The sequence below is a fragment of the Taudactylus pleione genome, unplaced genomic scaffold (assembly GCF_031769625.1).
Source record: "Taudactylus pleione unplaced genomic scaffold, aTauple2 ptg000066l, whole genome shotgun sequence".
In the NCBI taxonomy this organism is placed as follows: domain Eukaryota; kingdom Metazoa; phylum Chordata; class Amphibia; order Anura; family Myobatrachidae; genus Taudactylus; species Taudactylus pleione.
The window spans coordinates 34,097,535-34,115,603 of NW_028284468.1; the positions used below are offsets into that span (position 1 = coordinate 34,097,535).

Sequence of the window (18,069 nt, forward strand, 5' to 3'; positions counted from 1 at the left end):
ATGCAGACTGGCAAAAAGATGCACATTTCCTGGGAAAGCCATATCATTTGCGGGTGGTCAGTGGCAAGTACAAACACCAGATATTGTTGACAGTCGAGAGCTCTAGCAAACTGCTTGTGATTGGCTTCTTGCAATTTCTATGCTGTCACTGTTTTTTTTTTATAATTATTATTTCTTCCTTGTTCAGACATAGATTATGCTTTTATAAATGTGTTTCAGTGTTTTTATGTAATTATTTATGGAGGACGTGGAGTAGTTGTTGTATTGGAGAGTTTTTGTAGCACAAGTATGATGTCTGTGACATATGTCTGATGTAAACCAGACACACAAGTTGCTGTTGCCGACCGGAACAAGCTCTGCATATGGGCAGAAATATTATACTTTTGCATACGCTTTTCTAAAATGTACAGCATGGTAATTTCCTTCTCCTGATTGGTGCTGTTCAGATTTTATTTACATTTTTTTTATCTTTATAACAATCGATATAAACGAAACAACTATTGGATTGCTCACAAACATTTGTACAAAGGTGGTCCCCATTCAATTGGTGTTTTTATTTATGTGATCTAATGACAGCTGTTAGCACCAGGGTTTTTTTGTGTGATCTTGCCAAAAGAGATGAATTCTTAGTAATTAAAGATTCGTTTGTTTTTTGGGAAGTTTTATTTTATATATAAACTATGACATTTAAGTATTCAGTGGTAAGAATTCCTAATTATATCCACTGCAACTTCATCACGTAAGAAAATATAATGTGAAAACCCCAGCATGCAAAGAAGCATTAGACTTGCCCAAGGGCAAAAAGGTGCACAGTCTCCTAAGCAGTGAGGAGAACCAGTTAGACCGAGCACACCGATATACAGAACCTATGGGCAAGTGTTTGATGTAGGTTGTATAAGTGCATTGCCTAACCCTTCCCCTAGTGCCTAAACCTAACCGTAATACTCACTGTCGGCATCTGTCGGAACTGTGACCATCAGGATGCCGCTCTCTGTATTGTGACCGTCGGATGTAGTCAGATCCTGACTACATCCCAGTATACTGTATCTCCTTTTCCTATTGTTTTTTGTGCACCAATTAGGATACTTTACAAAACTGTCGCAGTCAAGGGGATAGCACCGCTTAGAAGCAACAGGTTGTGCATGTACAAGGAGGCAGACTGCCCTACTGACCCAGAGATGCTCTTTAGATCAGAAGGCAGCCCCACTGCTGCTCTGCTGCTTTAAGCTTCTCATTCAGAGAGGGTGATCAAACAGTGGGCTTACAGATGGTGGATAATTGCTCACATTAAATCATATACTGGTATTTTGTCACAGTGTATTATGGATGGTGAGTAGTTAGTAGTCCTCAGTAACATAGTTTTGGCAGTAAAGGGGCCTATACATCTGCAACTGATTGATCCAATTCCCCAGGTTGGCGAGGCCGGAGAATCGGGAATATTCAAAATGTTGAAAAAATATTGATTCCCCCATCTTGCCCCAAAAATGTTTGGAATCAGCCAGTCAGGGATTTTTTGCATGTTAAATTTCCCTGATCCGCTGACCGATCACGATCATCAATGGCCATCAATCCACGGAGCGGCAGAACAGGGAATCTGGGCCGTAGGTGTATGGTCCCCATAAGGCCATGAGGTAACATGGGTTAGTGATTGGTAGAGCTGACCCGCCCTGGGCTCTAGAGTGTTGTTGATATATCATTCCACTTATGCCATGAACCCTCCATTGCCTATTTCTTGTTTTTACTTTTACTGTTTTTTTTGTAGTATTTTAAGATCATTGGAAGTTTCTGTAGGCTTTTCTAAAGGTATAATTGTATTGTGAAGTGGTTCCGGCGCTTCCTGTGATCTAATGAAAGAAAATCTTTTCTTTTTGGTATTTTTCTCCAAACAAATATATGAAAAAGAAAATATATAGTGTAAAACCGTAACAATGTTTTATAAATCGTAAAAGGTTGATATAAACTCACCCTTGAGAAGTGAGTTGTAGACGTTGGACCCAATTTTCACTGTGGTCCTGCGGTGGTTGCAAAATGCAATGCTGGCCTTTAAGGTGAGGTCTTCAATTCCTCCCACACGTAGTGTTATAAATGGGGAAATAAATACAGCAAGCCTCCATGGTACAGGTCAATTAACCCAGTCCAAGATTTTACACAGTATGCAGTGTACTCACCTTGAATGGGATATATTATACACCTTGGACATGCATTTTCTCATCCCGATGTCCGTCGGTATATTACTATGGGTCCTTTTACCCAGTCCAAAAATAATTGTGGATATCCAATAAGAACATTATACACCTGTAGTAAAACTGCTAGTGGGTTTTGGACAATTTAATGTAATGGGTTTTCTTTTCACATTTGTCATAACTGGCATTAAAATAATGAGTAAAATACATCATTGTAACACCAGTGTATATGACTCCTTACACTAGGGTATAGGGCTGTATGGGGGAAAGCAATATAAGTCTTGGTTACATACTGACTGAATTGGATACTTTTGTTGCTGGAATATTAACTACTGGTAAATCTACTTTATATTGTATATATTAGTGCTAGCAATATATGGGCGCCTTTTAAGCAAATGGAAAATACAACCTATGCAGAGCACCAAGGGTCTAATGAATAATGAGGATGGTGTCTAGTGTAATGTGGTGTGTGGGGTAGGCCATTTATTTATTTTCTTGTAACACCACTGTAGACAACGGCAGGGATGTGCGGGCAGGAGAGGCAGAGCCTCCCCTGTCATACTCCCTACCCTCTCATACTCCCTGTCATGCACCAGAGTTTTGATATGAAAAACTGTATTTTTATACATGTGGGCCTCCCCAGCCATTAGTCACATGTAAAGTTTGTAATGACAGCAGCCCATAGAATCATGTGTTCTATAACTCGCAATACTTAGTATGTAATGTACTTTGTATGTAATGTAATGTATGGTGTATGAAATGGTCCTTATTCTCCATAGCATGTGGTATCAGATTTTATTGGTGCTGATCAGTCTGCACCATAAGCTCGCACTCTATTCTGCCTTTCCACTTTCAAGCATTTTTGTTCCTAAGCCCAATTATGCAATATGATTTAAAAGTAGTAATAATCATAAAAATCCCTTGTTCTCCCATTAGGCTATGGCTGGCAATCACAACTAATTTTCCTCCATTCAGTTTCCTTTCATTTTACAAACGCCATTAATTCAAGCATGCAATTAGCACTGGCATGCAGATCAATCAAAGCATTTACTTATTAAAATGAAAATTGCCAAGTGGATGGCAATGCACTTTTAACAGACTTTTAATAGTACATTAAAAGCAACAGTAAAAACGACTCTGATTTAAAGATAGAGGATTAAAATGTCTTACATAGTCTTATTCCTCTGTATGTGGGATGTAAAGTTCTTGATAATGATTAGCTTTTATCAAACGCTCTTATTCAAGGATATCATGAAAGTATTTTAAATTACTTATTTTAATCTGGGTACCACTATTATATCAGATGCTAATTAATTTTTTCAGTTGTTTATCTTGTTACTAAAATGTGTGATAACTGCAAAAATCACTTAGCTAGAATGATAGTACATGTTTTTCTCCTGAAGTAACATTGGACAGATAAAAAGGCATAATACAAAAATGAGTTTTGTGTAACTTTTGCTACAGTGTTTCTTTTTAGCTCTGCCACTGGCATTATACACATGATGATGATTATTTTTATATAGTACCAATTGTTATATACAGAGCTGTACAGAGAATATCTGTCATATACACCAGTCCCTGCCCAAATGAATCTTACATATCCTAACTCACAAGTGCACATACACCCACACTAGAGTTCCTCTTGTCAGGATCCTGTTAATCTACCAGTATATTTTTGGATTGTGGGAGGAAACCCATGTAATCATACAATCTCAATCATATAATCAGGGTCCTGGTTGGGAATTGAGCTCATGACACCAGTGCTGTGAAGTAGCAATGCTTACCACTATGTCACCATGCTGTTGGAGGAGGAGACACATTAAACACCTATACCATTCGTTGAAAATGAAAGATATTAACTATATTTTAAAAGGTTAATTTCCAAATGTACTCTATGGGAACTGTGGCTGTGGAAAGATTGTGTGACTTCATTATTACAAACATGACAACTTTAGGCCACTTTTCAGTTTCCATTTGGAATTACCTCAGTGACTATTGAGAAACATGCTAATTCTCCTTTGGAGGAGATTGATTCTTACTGTGGAAAGCTTTTATTTTTCTTTACTAAGTTTTATTGCTGCATTTCCTACCTACAGTACTCCTTAGCAACTTTATTGATAGATTAAAGACAGCATATATAAGTCTATAAATGTACACTGTATCTTACCACACCATAAATCAGCAATATATTTGTCTCCAGGTTCTCTGTTATAAAAATGTTAATTATCATTCATAAAGCACTATGGTGATGCACAGAGTTCAACTGGTTGGTGGACAGATTACATTAAAAAAATGATTGTCTGTATAATAAGAGTAGATGGCCTCTTAACATGTAGTCAAAGTGTACTTCATACAGATTAAAAGTTAACTTTAACTCATACTTTGAGTGAAAAATTAGTTATATACAGAAGCAGTGCCATTTCGATGATCTATGCTGCAGATTTAAAGCTTTATAATATAAAAGGCCAAATCAGGTTGGTTTTGCCTTTTAAATTATTGACATTTTAAATCTGAAGTCGAGATCACCAAAAGGTCTTTGCTCCACACAACTTGCACCCTATTGCATAAACCCCATATGGTTGCTTCACATAAATGTACACCTACAGATGTGTCCGGCTGCATCTTTGCTCATAGCACGCCATGCAGGCTTCTAAGTCGCGGCATGAGAATTGTGCGGCATGGCGCAGTGAGATTTGACAACATCCACAGCGTGCGCAATACACAGCTTCACAGCTGGGTGGCCAATGCTCCACTGAATAAGTGTGAATATAGTGTAAGTGGTGAATAATACAGCAGTGGATGCAGGGGCGTATCTATAATGGGTGCAGGGTGTGCAGGACACACGGGCCCCTGAGTCCAGGGGGGGCCCCTCACTGCATACCCTGCAACCATAGTATTACTTACCTCTCCGGAGTCCCACGTCGGCGAGGGGGATCGGCGCTTTAAAAACGACTGGAAAATGGTCGCCGTGGCCATTTTCCCGTTGTTTGCGCAGTACAGGGAAAATGGCCGCGCGGACATTTTCCCGGTGACCTGCGCATACTCTATAGACTCTGGGTGCACTCTAGTCTAGAGTCTAAAACTCCGGTGCTGGCCGCGTACAGCTCAGTGCGCTGCCCGCTGCCGGACAGAGAGGAGGGGGCACATGTCGGAGACTGCACACGGGCCCCCTCCTCTCTAGAAACGCCCCTGATTGGATGGATATAGTATGGCACTACAGAATACAGTAGAACAGTAAGCATTGACGGGCGGACCAATCACATACTGTACAGTATTGCATGGTGTAAACAGTGACATTAATACAGTATATAGTACTGTAGTAATTCTGCACAGCAGGCTACTTTCGGCAGTGACGTGCAGCACTCACACAGAGATGGCATGCCTTAGAAATTAGTAGTGGGGTTTTAGCAGCGCTGTATGATATTATCAATGAACCACAAATCTCAGCCCAGAAAGAGATGTCTTTAGACTGCAAACTGACTGTGCGTTCTATACCGGTCACTTGCGGCAATGTCGGCATTGCTGTGCCACTTGGAGTTTGTACAACATGTCGCTAATCGGTACACATCAGTAAGTGCCGGTCACTGTGGCACTATAGAAAATGGTGTGTAGCACTCACACAGTGATGTCATGCCTTAGAAAATGAATAGTGGGACTTGAGCAGTGGTGTATAAAACCATTGCTGAACTACATATCTAAGCCCAGAAAGAGGTCTCTCTGGATTAGAATCTGGTGCGTTTTATGCCGCAAACTATATATTACAAAATGTCTCACGTCTGTCCTTTCATAGTGTGAGAGCTTTGTTATGTATATATATGTATGTATGTTACAAAATGTCTCATGTCTGTCCTTTAATAGTGAGAGCTTTAGTATATATTGGTATGTATTTATCTGTAGTAATTTATTATATTTAATAAGTACCAATAATGTCTAGAGTGGTATTTGAAGCAAATGATAAAAAAAAAAGTACAGTTCTGAATAGACCGTATATTTCTAAATAATATTAATACAAAAAATATACCCTTTCAGAAGCAAAGGTAAGCAACACTTGTCCTGTTAATGTCTGAGGGGCAGCTGTATGAAGCTTTGGAAAGTGATAAAGTGCAGAGTGATAAACGACCAGTCACTCAGCTCCTAACTGTCAAGTTACAGGCTGGGTTTGAAAACTGACATTTGGGAGCTGATTGGTTGGTTGTTTATCACTCTCCACTTTATCACTTCCCAGAGCTTCATACATCTGCCCCTGAAATCTCTTTTCTTTACATCTATAATTTGTCTTTACTGTATATATATTTAGCATGCTTTTGTTTCGTTATCTTTGTCAATGCTACTGTGTTAATATGTCCTTTAAGCTTTCTGCTCAATCCTATTTGTATTCTCCTCTGTATGTTCCATTCTTAAATCCTCTTATGATCTGTCCCTGTGTTTCCCTCTAGTAAGGTCTGGCAGGAAAGGAAGACGGCGAGTGTTTAGTCTATCGGAGGCAGACAGTCACGGAGGACACTGGGTTTAGGCCCTCGAACGGCAACTGCCTCTGTGAGTCTCGTAAAATAAGTTCTAGCAAATAATTACCTTAATGTTCAGTTCATTTCATGGAGCACCTCCATTAATATGCTTACACATACGCCAAAAGAGTGAGGTCCATTCGGCTACATACACAGGTCCGTTTTATAAAAGTTGATGGCACAATTGTATCACTGCATGATCTAAGCCATGCATAGATCCCACCCCATCAAACATAGGGAGAGATGCATAAAGCCTTGTAGAGAGTTAAAGTGGAGAAGTTACGCAAAGCAACCAATCTGCTTCTAATTGTCATTTATGTAGCACAGTTTTTGAAATGACAGTCGCTGATTGGTTGCTTTGGGAAGTACTCTACGTTACCTCTCTCCAAGGCTGGATACATCTTCCCTTTAATATTTATCTTATGTGATCATGATTTACTTATTGCTCTGAAATATGACATTTGCAGAATGTTTGTGAACATTAAGTCGTTAAATTCATAATGTGATTTATAACCGCAGCAATTACATTTTTTATTTTTTATAAATAAAAGACCATTTTAGAATCTGTCTCAAGTAGTTTCCTCTGGCAAAGCATCACTTTAAGTGAGCTCATTTTGGCTGCTGTAGACAACTAGCATGTTTATGATGCAGGCCATGTATAATCCAATGTTTTATATTGCTCAGAAACATACATCTGATTCAGTTCTCAGGAAAGGATGGCTATGCTTAGGTAGCCATGGCAGGAATCTGGAATAGACCGTAATCACCTAAGTTACCTAAGCAAAAAATGTGTCAGTTAAACGGAAGACGAAACACACAACATAATATATTTTGGCTATAGAAAGTATTCATCCCTTTGTTTTTCTTACATTTTATTTTGTTACATGATTTAATCAGAATTGATTTACTCAGGGATTCCTACTGTTAATAATCACAAATTACTCTGTAATGCCAAACTAAAATATAAATAGGAACTTGAGTCAATTACTAAGAAAAATTATAGACACTTTGATTACTTAAGTATTCCCCTATTGTTTGTGGTTATGCAAAATGTAAATAACCATTAAAGACTTTTTCCATTAGCACTGTCATGTCCATCATTTGGGAATGAAGAGATGACATAACAGGCCGCCCTACTAAACTAACAACAGCACTTTCAGAGGAGCACCCAAGAGTTATATGTCAAATCTGCCATCAGTTCAGTCTTTCATGGCAGAGATGGGACAAACTGTTCAAGGCACATCAAGACTAAAGATGGTGACTAAAAGAAACCCATTGTAGAATAGTCGCAGCTAATCTCACCTACAGTTTACCTGAAAGCGCCTGCAAGACCCACACACAAAGAAAAAGAATCTACAGTATGGGCTAATGAGAACAAAATTGAATATTTTGGCCTGAATGCCTAGGTGCTATATCTGGCACAAGCCTAACCGTTGCACATAATATTTAGAACACACACTCAACTGTGAAGCATGCTAGCCTCAGCATCATGCTAAGCAGATGCGTTTCTGTTTTAGAGGACAAAATGGATGTAGCATGAGGTACAGTGCATCCGGAAAGTATTCACAGCGCTTCTCTTTTTTTCACATTTTAGGTTATGTTACAGCCTTATTCCAATATGGAATAAATTCATTTTTGTCCTCAAAATTCTACACACAATACCCCATAATGACAACGTGTAAAAAGTTTTTTTGAGGTTTTTGCAAATTTAATTAAAAAAAAAACCTAAGAAATCACATGTACATAAGTATTCACAGCCTTTGCTCAATACTTTGTTGATGCACCTTTGGCAGCAATTACAGCCTCAAGTCTTTTTGAATATGATGCAACAAGCTTGGCACACCTATCTTTAGGCAGTTTCGCCCATTCCTCTTTGCTGTATCTCTCAAGCTCCATCAGGTTGGATGGGAAGCATCAGTGCACAGCCATTTTCAGATCTCTCCAGAGATGTTCATTCGGATTCAAGTCTGGGCCCTGGCTGGGCCACTCAAGGACATTCACAGAGTTGTCCTGAAGCCACTCCTTTAATATCTTGGCTGTGTGTTTAGAGTCGTTGGCCTGTTGAAAGATGAACCGTCGCCCCAGTCTGAGGTCAAGAGCGCCCTGGAGCAGGTTTTCATCCAGGATGTCTCTGTACATTGCTGCATTCATCTTTCCCTCTATTCTGACTAGTCTCCCAGTTCCTGCCGCTGAAAAACATCCCCACAGCATGATGCTGACACCACCATGCTTCACTGTAGGGATGGTATTGGCCTGGTGATGAGAGGTGCCTGATTTCCTCCAAACATAACGCCTGGCATTGATGCCAAAGAGTTCAATCTTCGTTTCCTCAGACCAGAGAATTTTGTTTCTCATGCTCTGAGAGCCCTTCAGGTGCATTTTGGCAAACTCCAGGCGGACTGCCATGTGCTTTTTTACTAAGGAGTGGATTCCATCTGGCCACTCTATCACACAGGCACTGATCGGTGGATTGCTGCACAGATGGTTGTCCGTCTGGAAGGTTCTCTCTCCACAAAGGAATGCTGTAGCTCTGACAGAGTGACCATCGGGTTCTTGGTCACCTCCCTGACTAGGGCCCTTCTCCCATGACCGCTCAGTTTAGACGGCCGGCCAACTCTAGGAAGAGTCCTGGTGGTTCCGAACTTCTTCAATTTACGGATGACGGAGGCCACTGTGCTCATTGGGACCTTCAAAGCAACAGATATTTTTCTGTACCCTTCTTTGTGCCATGAGGCAATCCTGTCTCGGAGGTCTACAGACAATTCCTTGGACTTCATGCTTGGTTTGTGCTCTGACATGTACTGTCAAGTGTGGAACCTTATATAGACAGGTGTATGCCTATGTCCAAACAACTGAATTTACCACAGGTAGACTCCAATTAAGCTGTAGGAACATCTCAAGGATGATCAGTGGAAACAGGATGCACCTGAGCTCAATTTTGAGATTCATGGCAAAGGCTGTAAATACTTATGTACATGTGATTTCTTAGTTGTTTTTTTTATTACATTTGTAAAAAATGTCAAAAAAACTTTTTACACGTTGTCATTATGGGGTATTGTGTGTAGAATTTTGAGGACAAAAATGCATTTATTCCATTTTGGAATAAGGCTGTTTCATAACAAAATGTGGAAAAAGTGAAGCACTGTGAATACTTTCCGGATGCACAGTAAACTATGCCAGAGACTTAGGTATTGGGATAAGATTTATACTAAGGAGGGACAATGACCCAAAGTGTGCAGTAAATGTGACCTTGCTGGGACTTAAATAAAAAAAAATATTTCTCTAGTGTGACCCAGTTTAGGCCTAGTTCGGATTCCAGTTGCGGATCTTTGGAATGGTTACTATCCATATTGATGTAGCTCAAGCAATATTGCACATAAGAATAACTGAAAATTGCAGCGTTTATATGTGGAAAGCTGATGAAGCTTTCCTAAATAGGCTCACAGCTGGTACTGTAGCCAAAGGCTTTGCTACCAAGTATTAAATCAAGGGGGTGAATACTTATTTAATCAATGACTCTTTTATATTGTAATTGGTTATGAAAAAAAAAGTTTTAGGGGTAGACTCTACTTAAAGTTGTTTTCCCAGTAGATGTGTATAGACTGCGCAGGTGTTGACCAGAAATGTATTCAAGCAAAAATAAATTTTATTATCTAAAATATTTGATACATGATAAACTCACTACCTATTTGGGGTTGGGTGTCAGATGCCGGCGGTCAGGATGCCGCTGGTCATATACCGACAGCTGCATCCCTACAGTGAAGATCCTGAAAGCGGTAGGTAAGTATAGTACAACTAACCCTCCCCTAACCCCCGATACTTACCTTTGGGATTCTGGGGCTGGTATTTAGACCGTCGGCGTCCCGCACTCTGGGATGCTGACTACATCCCATCTACTTGCCACATGTACATTTTCTTAATATTTTTTATATATCGTATTGCTATGCAACCAATTATGTGTTATTTTAGTATGTTTATCATGTGTCAAATACTTGTGATAATAAAAGGTATTTTTGTATGAATACTTGAGACTTCATTTCTGGTCAACACCTGCGCAGTCTATACACATCTACTATTTTAATTTGGGAAGCCTAGCACAATTCCCTTCCTATGTGACTGCTGCAGTGTCTGACCTTTTTACAAAAGTCCTGATTAAGCGCCAAGCTCTGACTCCCTTTATAATTAAAGTTGATTTTCCCACTTTGAATCTTTCAAAATAACAAAAAAATAAGTTTCCCCCAACCCTCTAATCTGTTAAACATTTTGCTTTCAAATGTATGTGACCAGTAGCAATACCCATCATTATAAAAGCGGTGAACTCACCAGAAAAGATTAAGAATTTGTAATCTTTAACATTGATTTCAATGTGTGCTGCATATGGAAACCACACTGACATTTATGGGAATAGCTCCATTAATAACTTAAAAATAAAACCCGACTGCACTACCCCAGTCGCTAACCAGTCCCAGTGGCAGACGACAGGCCCTGGTTTCAAGTATAGCAGGTGTGATCATGACTTCGGGGTCCTCCTGTCATGATGCAAACCAGCTCCATGCTGGTAAGTACAAGGGGGGGGCCTTTATGGACCAAGGTTGTAAAAGACCACTATATCAGGCCCCCTAAGAGTACCAGTGCTACACAGAAAAGCTGGGGCCTTCCCAAAAGCCCTGCACTGGAAGGGCCAAAATAATGAACAAAATTGGAACCTCATAATCCTTTTATAATAAATTGGGGTTCTTAAGGAACATTTTATGCCAACATACTTTAAAAGTAACCATCCATATAAGTGATATTACAGATGTGTCCTCATACACTATTGCTGCAGTCGTGCCAAACAGCCCTTTTCGTCGTGCCAGGTCTCATCTGACTCTACTAGCGCTGAACGTCTTATAAGTCTTTTACATTACTTATTCTCCCGAAAATGCGTCTTAGTCACAAACACATGCAACAATCTGGTTCCTGATTCTGCACTGATTAATGTATACGCGACACTTGTACAGTATATCTGTGTATACAGCCAAACCCTAACCTCCCCCTAGTGCCTAACCCTCCCACCCTGCAGCGTAATCTCAATGTTGACAATCTGACACTGTCAATATTTCAGATGTCAACATTGTGAACAAGTCGACATGTCTGTTGAAATTTTTACAACATCAACTTCATAACTGTCGACATCGTGGTGTTGATATTATGATTGATGACATTGTGAATGTTGACCTTATGATTGCACCCCGCTGTGTGTGTGAGTCTAGTCTTTTAGCCTTGTCAGTACTGTGGGCCTGATTCAGAGTTGTACGCTGCGCTGATGTCGCAAATGGGCAATTTTTTTCTGCACATGCGTGAATGTCCTCGGAAACCCTTACAATGAACACACAGTTGTGTACTTATTCGCGAAGATATGAGAAGACCACTGTGAAGGATTTGCCAGTCTGGGTGGAGATTGGAAAGTAACCAAACTTCAACACAAAAAGAGGCTGTGATGTGGGCGTGTAACGGGAGTGTCATGGGTGCGCTTGGGCATGCGGCTGAGTTCTCTCTCGCAATCCCGCAGACACAGTGGCCATATTTTGGGAAGTTACACAACTCTGTCTGCACGGCCGAGGATTTACTCGAGCAGTCGATGTTTGTCTGAGGTTTGGTTGGTGGAGAAGTGCCCGGACTGGCTGACGGATCTGCACAGTTAAATGTTAAATGAGCGTTCCACATTTTACACAATCCATCTCTTGCTCCTACCCATGTGAAATGCTTATACTAGCATTTGCATATTTTCGCACTTTATCTGACTGCAGCTGCGATGGCGATAGTGTGCAAATCTGAATTTGGTCCTGTGTCCAATTATCCTCCTGGGTGTATGATCCTGTGGGATGATCCAGTTGCTTTGCTGACATGCAAGTACAGAGTGCAGTCATTGAACAATTACCCTTCACCAAGAACAGGTAATCTGACTGCCATGTTCATATTTATAAAAATTGGATAAATAAAACGTTTTGCGGTTCAGATATACTGTATATATTATATCTTCTACAGTTGGTATGAACTCTGACCCCTCCCAGCAGTGTCAGAGATGCACAGGAGAGAGGGGACGGTGATAGAGATACCGTGGGGTAAGAGAAGTGAGGAGGAAGGAGGGGACGAGAGAGAACAGGAAGAGAGCGAGAGGTTGGGAGAAAGTGTCATGGGCAGAGTGAGAGAGAGTAAGGAGAGAGATGAGCAATAAATGAATATAAGTGGAGCAATGCAGGGCATTACAGCTAATATATGTATAGACACTTCGTTTCATATAACTATTTTGAATAATAGGACACTGTTGCAGTGTGTCTCTTTAAATGCAAAGCTCTTGTGTGCAGTGTTTTACTTTAGAAAAACTAGCTACAGCATCCTTTCTGTCCTTAATATTCCTTTCATTTGCATGGATACAATAAACTTCTTCGCCATGTTTATCGTGTTTGTTATGTAGCTATGTGATGTTTTACTTTTTTACTGTATGTCTGCAGGGAATCGGTATGAAATAGGGTTAGGCACCCTAAGGAGGGTTAGGGATAGGGGGGTTAGGTTAGTGATTACTTACCTTAGGACGATCGGGATTTCCAGCGCTGTTGGGCTGCCACTGCCGGGAATCGATTCCTGGCAGCGGCAACCCGACAGCTGAACAGATCCCAGCAGCGGTAGGCCGACTGGAAATCCCGATTGTCCTAAGGTAAGTAATCACTAACCTAACCCTCCTTAGGAGTGCCTAACCCTAACCTGCCCCCCCAAGTGCCTAAACCCCCCTTTCCCGCTGCCTAAACTTAAGTCCCCCGGGGGGGTGCCTAACCCTCCCGGGGGGGTGCCTAACCCTAAGTCTCCCCCGGGTGCGGTAAACCTAATCCTCATTTAACCCACGCCGGGATAAAGCAGTCGGGAAAGCCGGTTGTCGGGATCATGTCAGCCGGTTTCCCGATTACATCCCATCTGCAGTAGGGAAGCCAATCTGTGGGATCCTGGGATTTAGCCTCAAAATGCCAGGAATTTTAATCCCAAGATTGAAGGCACCAATCCTGGGATTTCAAGGTTAAACCCAGTGGCACATGCATTTAGTGCTGCTATTTAGTTGTTCTGGCCTGGGCCGCGCTGTACTCACCTGGCGGCTCAGAAGCAGCCCGGGCTGAGACCCAGTGGTGTAACCAGGGCGGGTCAAGCATGGCTCGTGTCCTGGGTGCCGTTGGACCGGCAGCATGGGGGGGCACCGCCAGGCCCGCCAAGAGCTGCGGCGTGCCCGGGTAATAGGGGGCGTGGCCTAATCATGGGAGGCATGGCCACGCCCCCTCCGAAAAAAATGTAAATATTTGCAGCGCCGTGAAGCGGCACTGTGTGCTGGCAAGGGGGTGCTCTGAGCCTGCTCAGCCCGGCACAAAGCCAGGGGGGGCGCGATCAGTGTGATTGCTCCCCCCCCACAGATAGGAGACTGCTGTGGCTGCCCCTCAGGAAGCCCGGGTAATCTGTACCCGCTGCCCCCCCTCTCCGGCTCCCCTGTGCGCCGCCAGCGTGCGGTCCGCACTACACAGTAACAAACACACCGCCGGTGTGTAGTACACTCGTACTACCCGGCGGCGGTGTGTTTGTTTTAACAGCCAATGAGAGTCAGACACTCTCATTGGCTGCTGCACCCACGGCTGGAGCTCACTCCGCCTTCCGGCTACCGCAGTGGGTGATTGGAGAGATGTCATGACTTCTCTCCCATAGTACCGAGCAGGAGGACAGAGGAGCGGACAGCGGCAGGCGAGGCAGGGGCGAGGATTCAGGTAAGTAGTTTGTGTGTGTATGCCTGTGTGTTATATATGTAAGGGTGCACTGTATAGGGGGTACTGTATCACTACTGGGTGCACTGCATATAGGGGACCACTACTGGTGGCCTGCATAAGAGGGACCACTACTGGGGGCACTGCATAAGGGACACTACTGGGGGCACTGTATAAGGGGCACTACTGGGGACACTGTATAAGGGACACTACTGGGGACCTGCATAAGAGGGACCACTACTGGGGGCACTGTATAAGGGGCATTACTGGGGGCCTACATAAAAGGGACCACTACTGGGGGGCACTGCATAAGGGGACCACTACTGGGGACGCACTGCATAGGGTAGGGGGGCACTATATAAGGGGGACCACTACTGGCGGCTTGTTGTAAGCTACTTTTAAAAATATAGTACTCCCTGCATATACTCCTGGGCTCTTTTGTCTTTGTGCTGCTTTCATAAGAAAGTGAATATGCATCAACTTGAACAGACCTAAAAATAGAGTAAAATCTGTAATGACGTCAGTCAATGCCTGGCATACCAAAAACAAAGCCAGCAACATTCATGGTCTGTAATGTGCTTAAGGAGTGTATCAACCAAGCGATTGCATGATAACGACATTATCGTGCAATCGCTTGCAAATCGCGAATGCATCGGGCAGGTTTTGGTCGGAAACGACCAGTGATGCGCGTGCCAGCTGGACGTTTCCGACATCTCTCATCACCCGTACATGCTGGTCAACCTGACGATCCCGTCAGGTTCAGCATGTGCGAGGATGATGGATGTGCCTAGACTGAACGAGTGAACGTTCAGTCTAGGCACATCACTAGACATACAAACGACAGCACGATTGCAATGTCGTAATCATACTTTCATTTGTGTGTCGCTATGTGGATACGCGGCATTAGTTTTCCTCACAGTGAGATGGTAAACACAAGTTTATATATAGTAAATAACACAGGTCTGCAAAATTTAAGGTATTGAAAGCTTTTTTAATAAAACTTTTATATTCTTAAGTATACTCCTATGTACATCATGAAATAGTATATAAAAAAAAATATCACATGTAAATGTATAAGGGGCTTACATACATTTTTAAGAAAAAACAAGAAGTTTAATTGTTTTTGACATATTGTGAAATACGTAGAAGTGTAGATTATATCACTGTGTTTTTGTCTTAATTACATAATAAAATCAAACAATAATAGAAACAAAACCATAATTATTTTAAAAAATCGTTAATATCTTGTTTTTTGTTTTCAAACTTTGTTTTGCCACTTTTCGCTTATAAGCTCTTTCTGTGTTGTCTCTGTGTATCATCCAGCAGTAGTCAGCCATCATGCTGACGTCCCAACAACCCTGGTATCTTCTTTCTACATGTTTAAAGTCTTGGTGGAACCGTTCACTCTGTTCTTCACTGTAGTCTCCGAGATTATTTGGGAAATGCTCAATATGGGAATTCAAAAAAATGTACCTTTAACTCATATTGCAGCCAAGGTTTTTGCAACTACTAAGCATTTCCCTGACAATTTCTTTGTAGTTTTTGATTCTTGACATTGCCTAAAATGTTTTAAATCACTTGTACTGTATGAGTGGTGTGTATTGTATATGTACTGTGTGTGTGTGTAGTGTATGTGGTGGTAGGCAGGAGTAAAAATGAGCCGGCACAGGGCAAAGCTGCGTTGCATCTGTTGTATTTGGTTCCACCTTCTCCAGCTCACCTTGTAGTTGTTGTGTGTGTGCACTGTTCCTTTAGACAGTATGTAGGCCCTTTGGAAATTTCAGCTCCAGGACCATGTGGACCTTATTCTGGCACTGGGCGTGGGGAAGTTTTATGACGAGAACTGAATTGCAATGTTCTATACTACCAACTGAATTCATTTAAGACAATGTTTTATAATGTAGGCAGAATACATTTATTGCTTTAAAGAATATGAAAAAAAGGACTTATTCATAATACACGTTTTGCAGAAAAACGTGATGTGATATGCAAAATCGGGAGTCATTTTAATGTTCAGAAGCCAAAAATCTATAAGTATCACATAAATTCGTTAAAAAAGCTTTTTCATCGCAGACCTGTGTAATTGCACAAGCACTTATTTCAGCAGAAGCAAAAGTGTATGTTCTCTTCTTACAGCTAGCAGTCTGAAGAAGAAAAAACAACATCCTCAAGATAGAGACTGAATATTATTATACTTTGTTTTTCATTTTAAATTTTTAATTGTTTAGAGCATGTTTTTCGTTTTTAGTTTGTTATATTAATAAGTTCATAATCAGACATGAGGCATCTATTTAAACTTACATCATTTTGATATGAATTTTCCTTTATCATATATTGCCTCTACCTTTATTTGTACACAAAGCTATTCGCTCCAAGCACTTCTCTTTAACAGGAGCAAAAATGCAAACCGCTTTCCGACACCAAGAGTTATCAGCCCTGTAGTCAACGTCATAATGGATGTTTTTAGTATTAGATAGTATTTTCTGTTTAGTTTCTAATCAATTTGTTATTTTAATGTACTTACTGTAAAATTAACTGTTTCTGTTAAAAGATATTCTAATCAATATTTGGATGGACCTCTATATTTTAGTTTACTGTTGCCATTAAAAAGTTCATAGAATTATAATACACAAGTGCCATTAATACATTTATAACCCCCTATAAATAATATCTGTACAAAAAGTTTCATTAGGAATTTCTAATGTCTTCACTTAAGTGTTCATTAGGTAAACTTGGGAGTGCGGTATTCCATTGTATAAATACATTTAGCATGATTTGTGTCATGCATTTTGTTAATTTTTTGAGTGCATTCACATCAGTCCCTGCCCATGTAGAGTTTACAGTATTATACTCCCTACCTTTTCCAAAGCCAATAACTTAACAGTATTTATTTGGATTGTGGGAGGAAACCGGAGCACCCGGAGGAAACTCACACAGGGAGGGCTTACACCAATCAGCTATAATAGTGAAACCACCTGTCTAATATTGTGTAGATACACATGGTTCCACCAAAAGAGCTTTGACCCATCGATGCATGGACTCCACAAGTGCTCTGAAGTGTCCTGTAGTATCTGACACCAAGAAGTTAGCAGCAGATCCTTTAAGTAGTAAGATGGGGCTACCATGGCTCTGACTTCTTTTTCTAGCACATCCCACAGATGCTCGATTGGATTAAGATTTGGGGAATTTGGAGACCAAGTCAATACTTTCAACTCTTGGTCATGTTCCTCAAACCATTCCTGAACAATGTTTGCAGTGTAGCAATGGTGCACTATCCTGCTAAAAGTGGCCACTGCCATCAGGGAATACCGTTGCCATGAAGGGCCGTACTTGGTCTGCAACAATGTTTAGGTAGGTGGCACGTGTCAAAGTAACAGGACCCAAGGTTTTCCAGCAGAACATTGCACAGAGCATCACACTGCCTCTGCCGGCTTGCCTTCTTCCCATAGTGCATCCTGGTGCCATCTCTTCCCCAGGTAAATGATGCAAACACAACAGGCCATCCACATGATGTAAAAGAAGACGTGATACATAAGCCCAGGCCACCCTTGCTCCATGTTCCAGTTCTGACGCTCACATGCTCATTGTAGGTAATTTTGGTGA

At 41.3% G+C, this 18,069-nt stretch overlaps 1 protein-coding gene across 6 annotated transcripts in view; it reads left to right on the forward strand.

The window, feature by feature from the left end:
* The window catches only part of CLEC16A (C-type lectin domain containing 16A), a 437,038-nt gene that overhangs the window by 407,011 nt on the left and 11,958 nt on the right, over window positions 1–18,069 (forward strand). For 2 of the 6 annotated variants that reach the window (XM_088466918.1, XM_088466917.1), the window contains exon 23: window positions 6,624–6,719. The exons of 2 other annotated variants lie outside the window; for them this stretch is intronic. In XM_088466918.1, coding sequence (XP_088323044.1) covers window positions 6,624–6,719 — 96 coding nt within the window. Of the gene's footprint in view, window positions 1–6,619; window positions 6,720–18,069 lie in introns of all 6 variants that reach the window. 2 more of the 6 variants (XM_088466921.1, XM_088466922.1) reach the window with 1 other exon arrangement.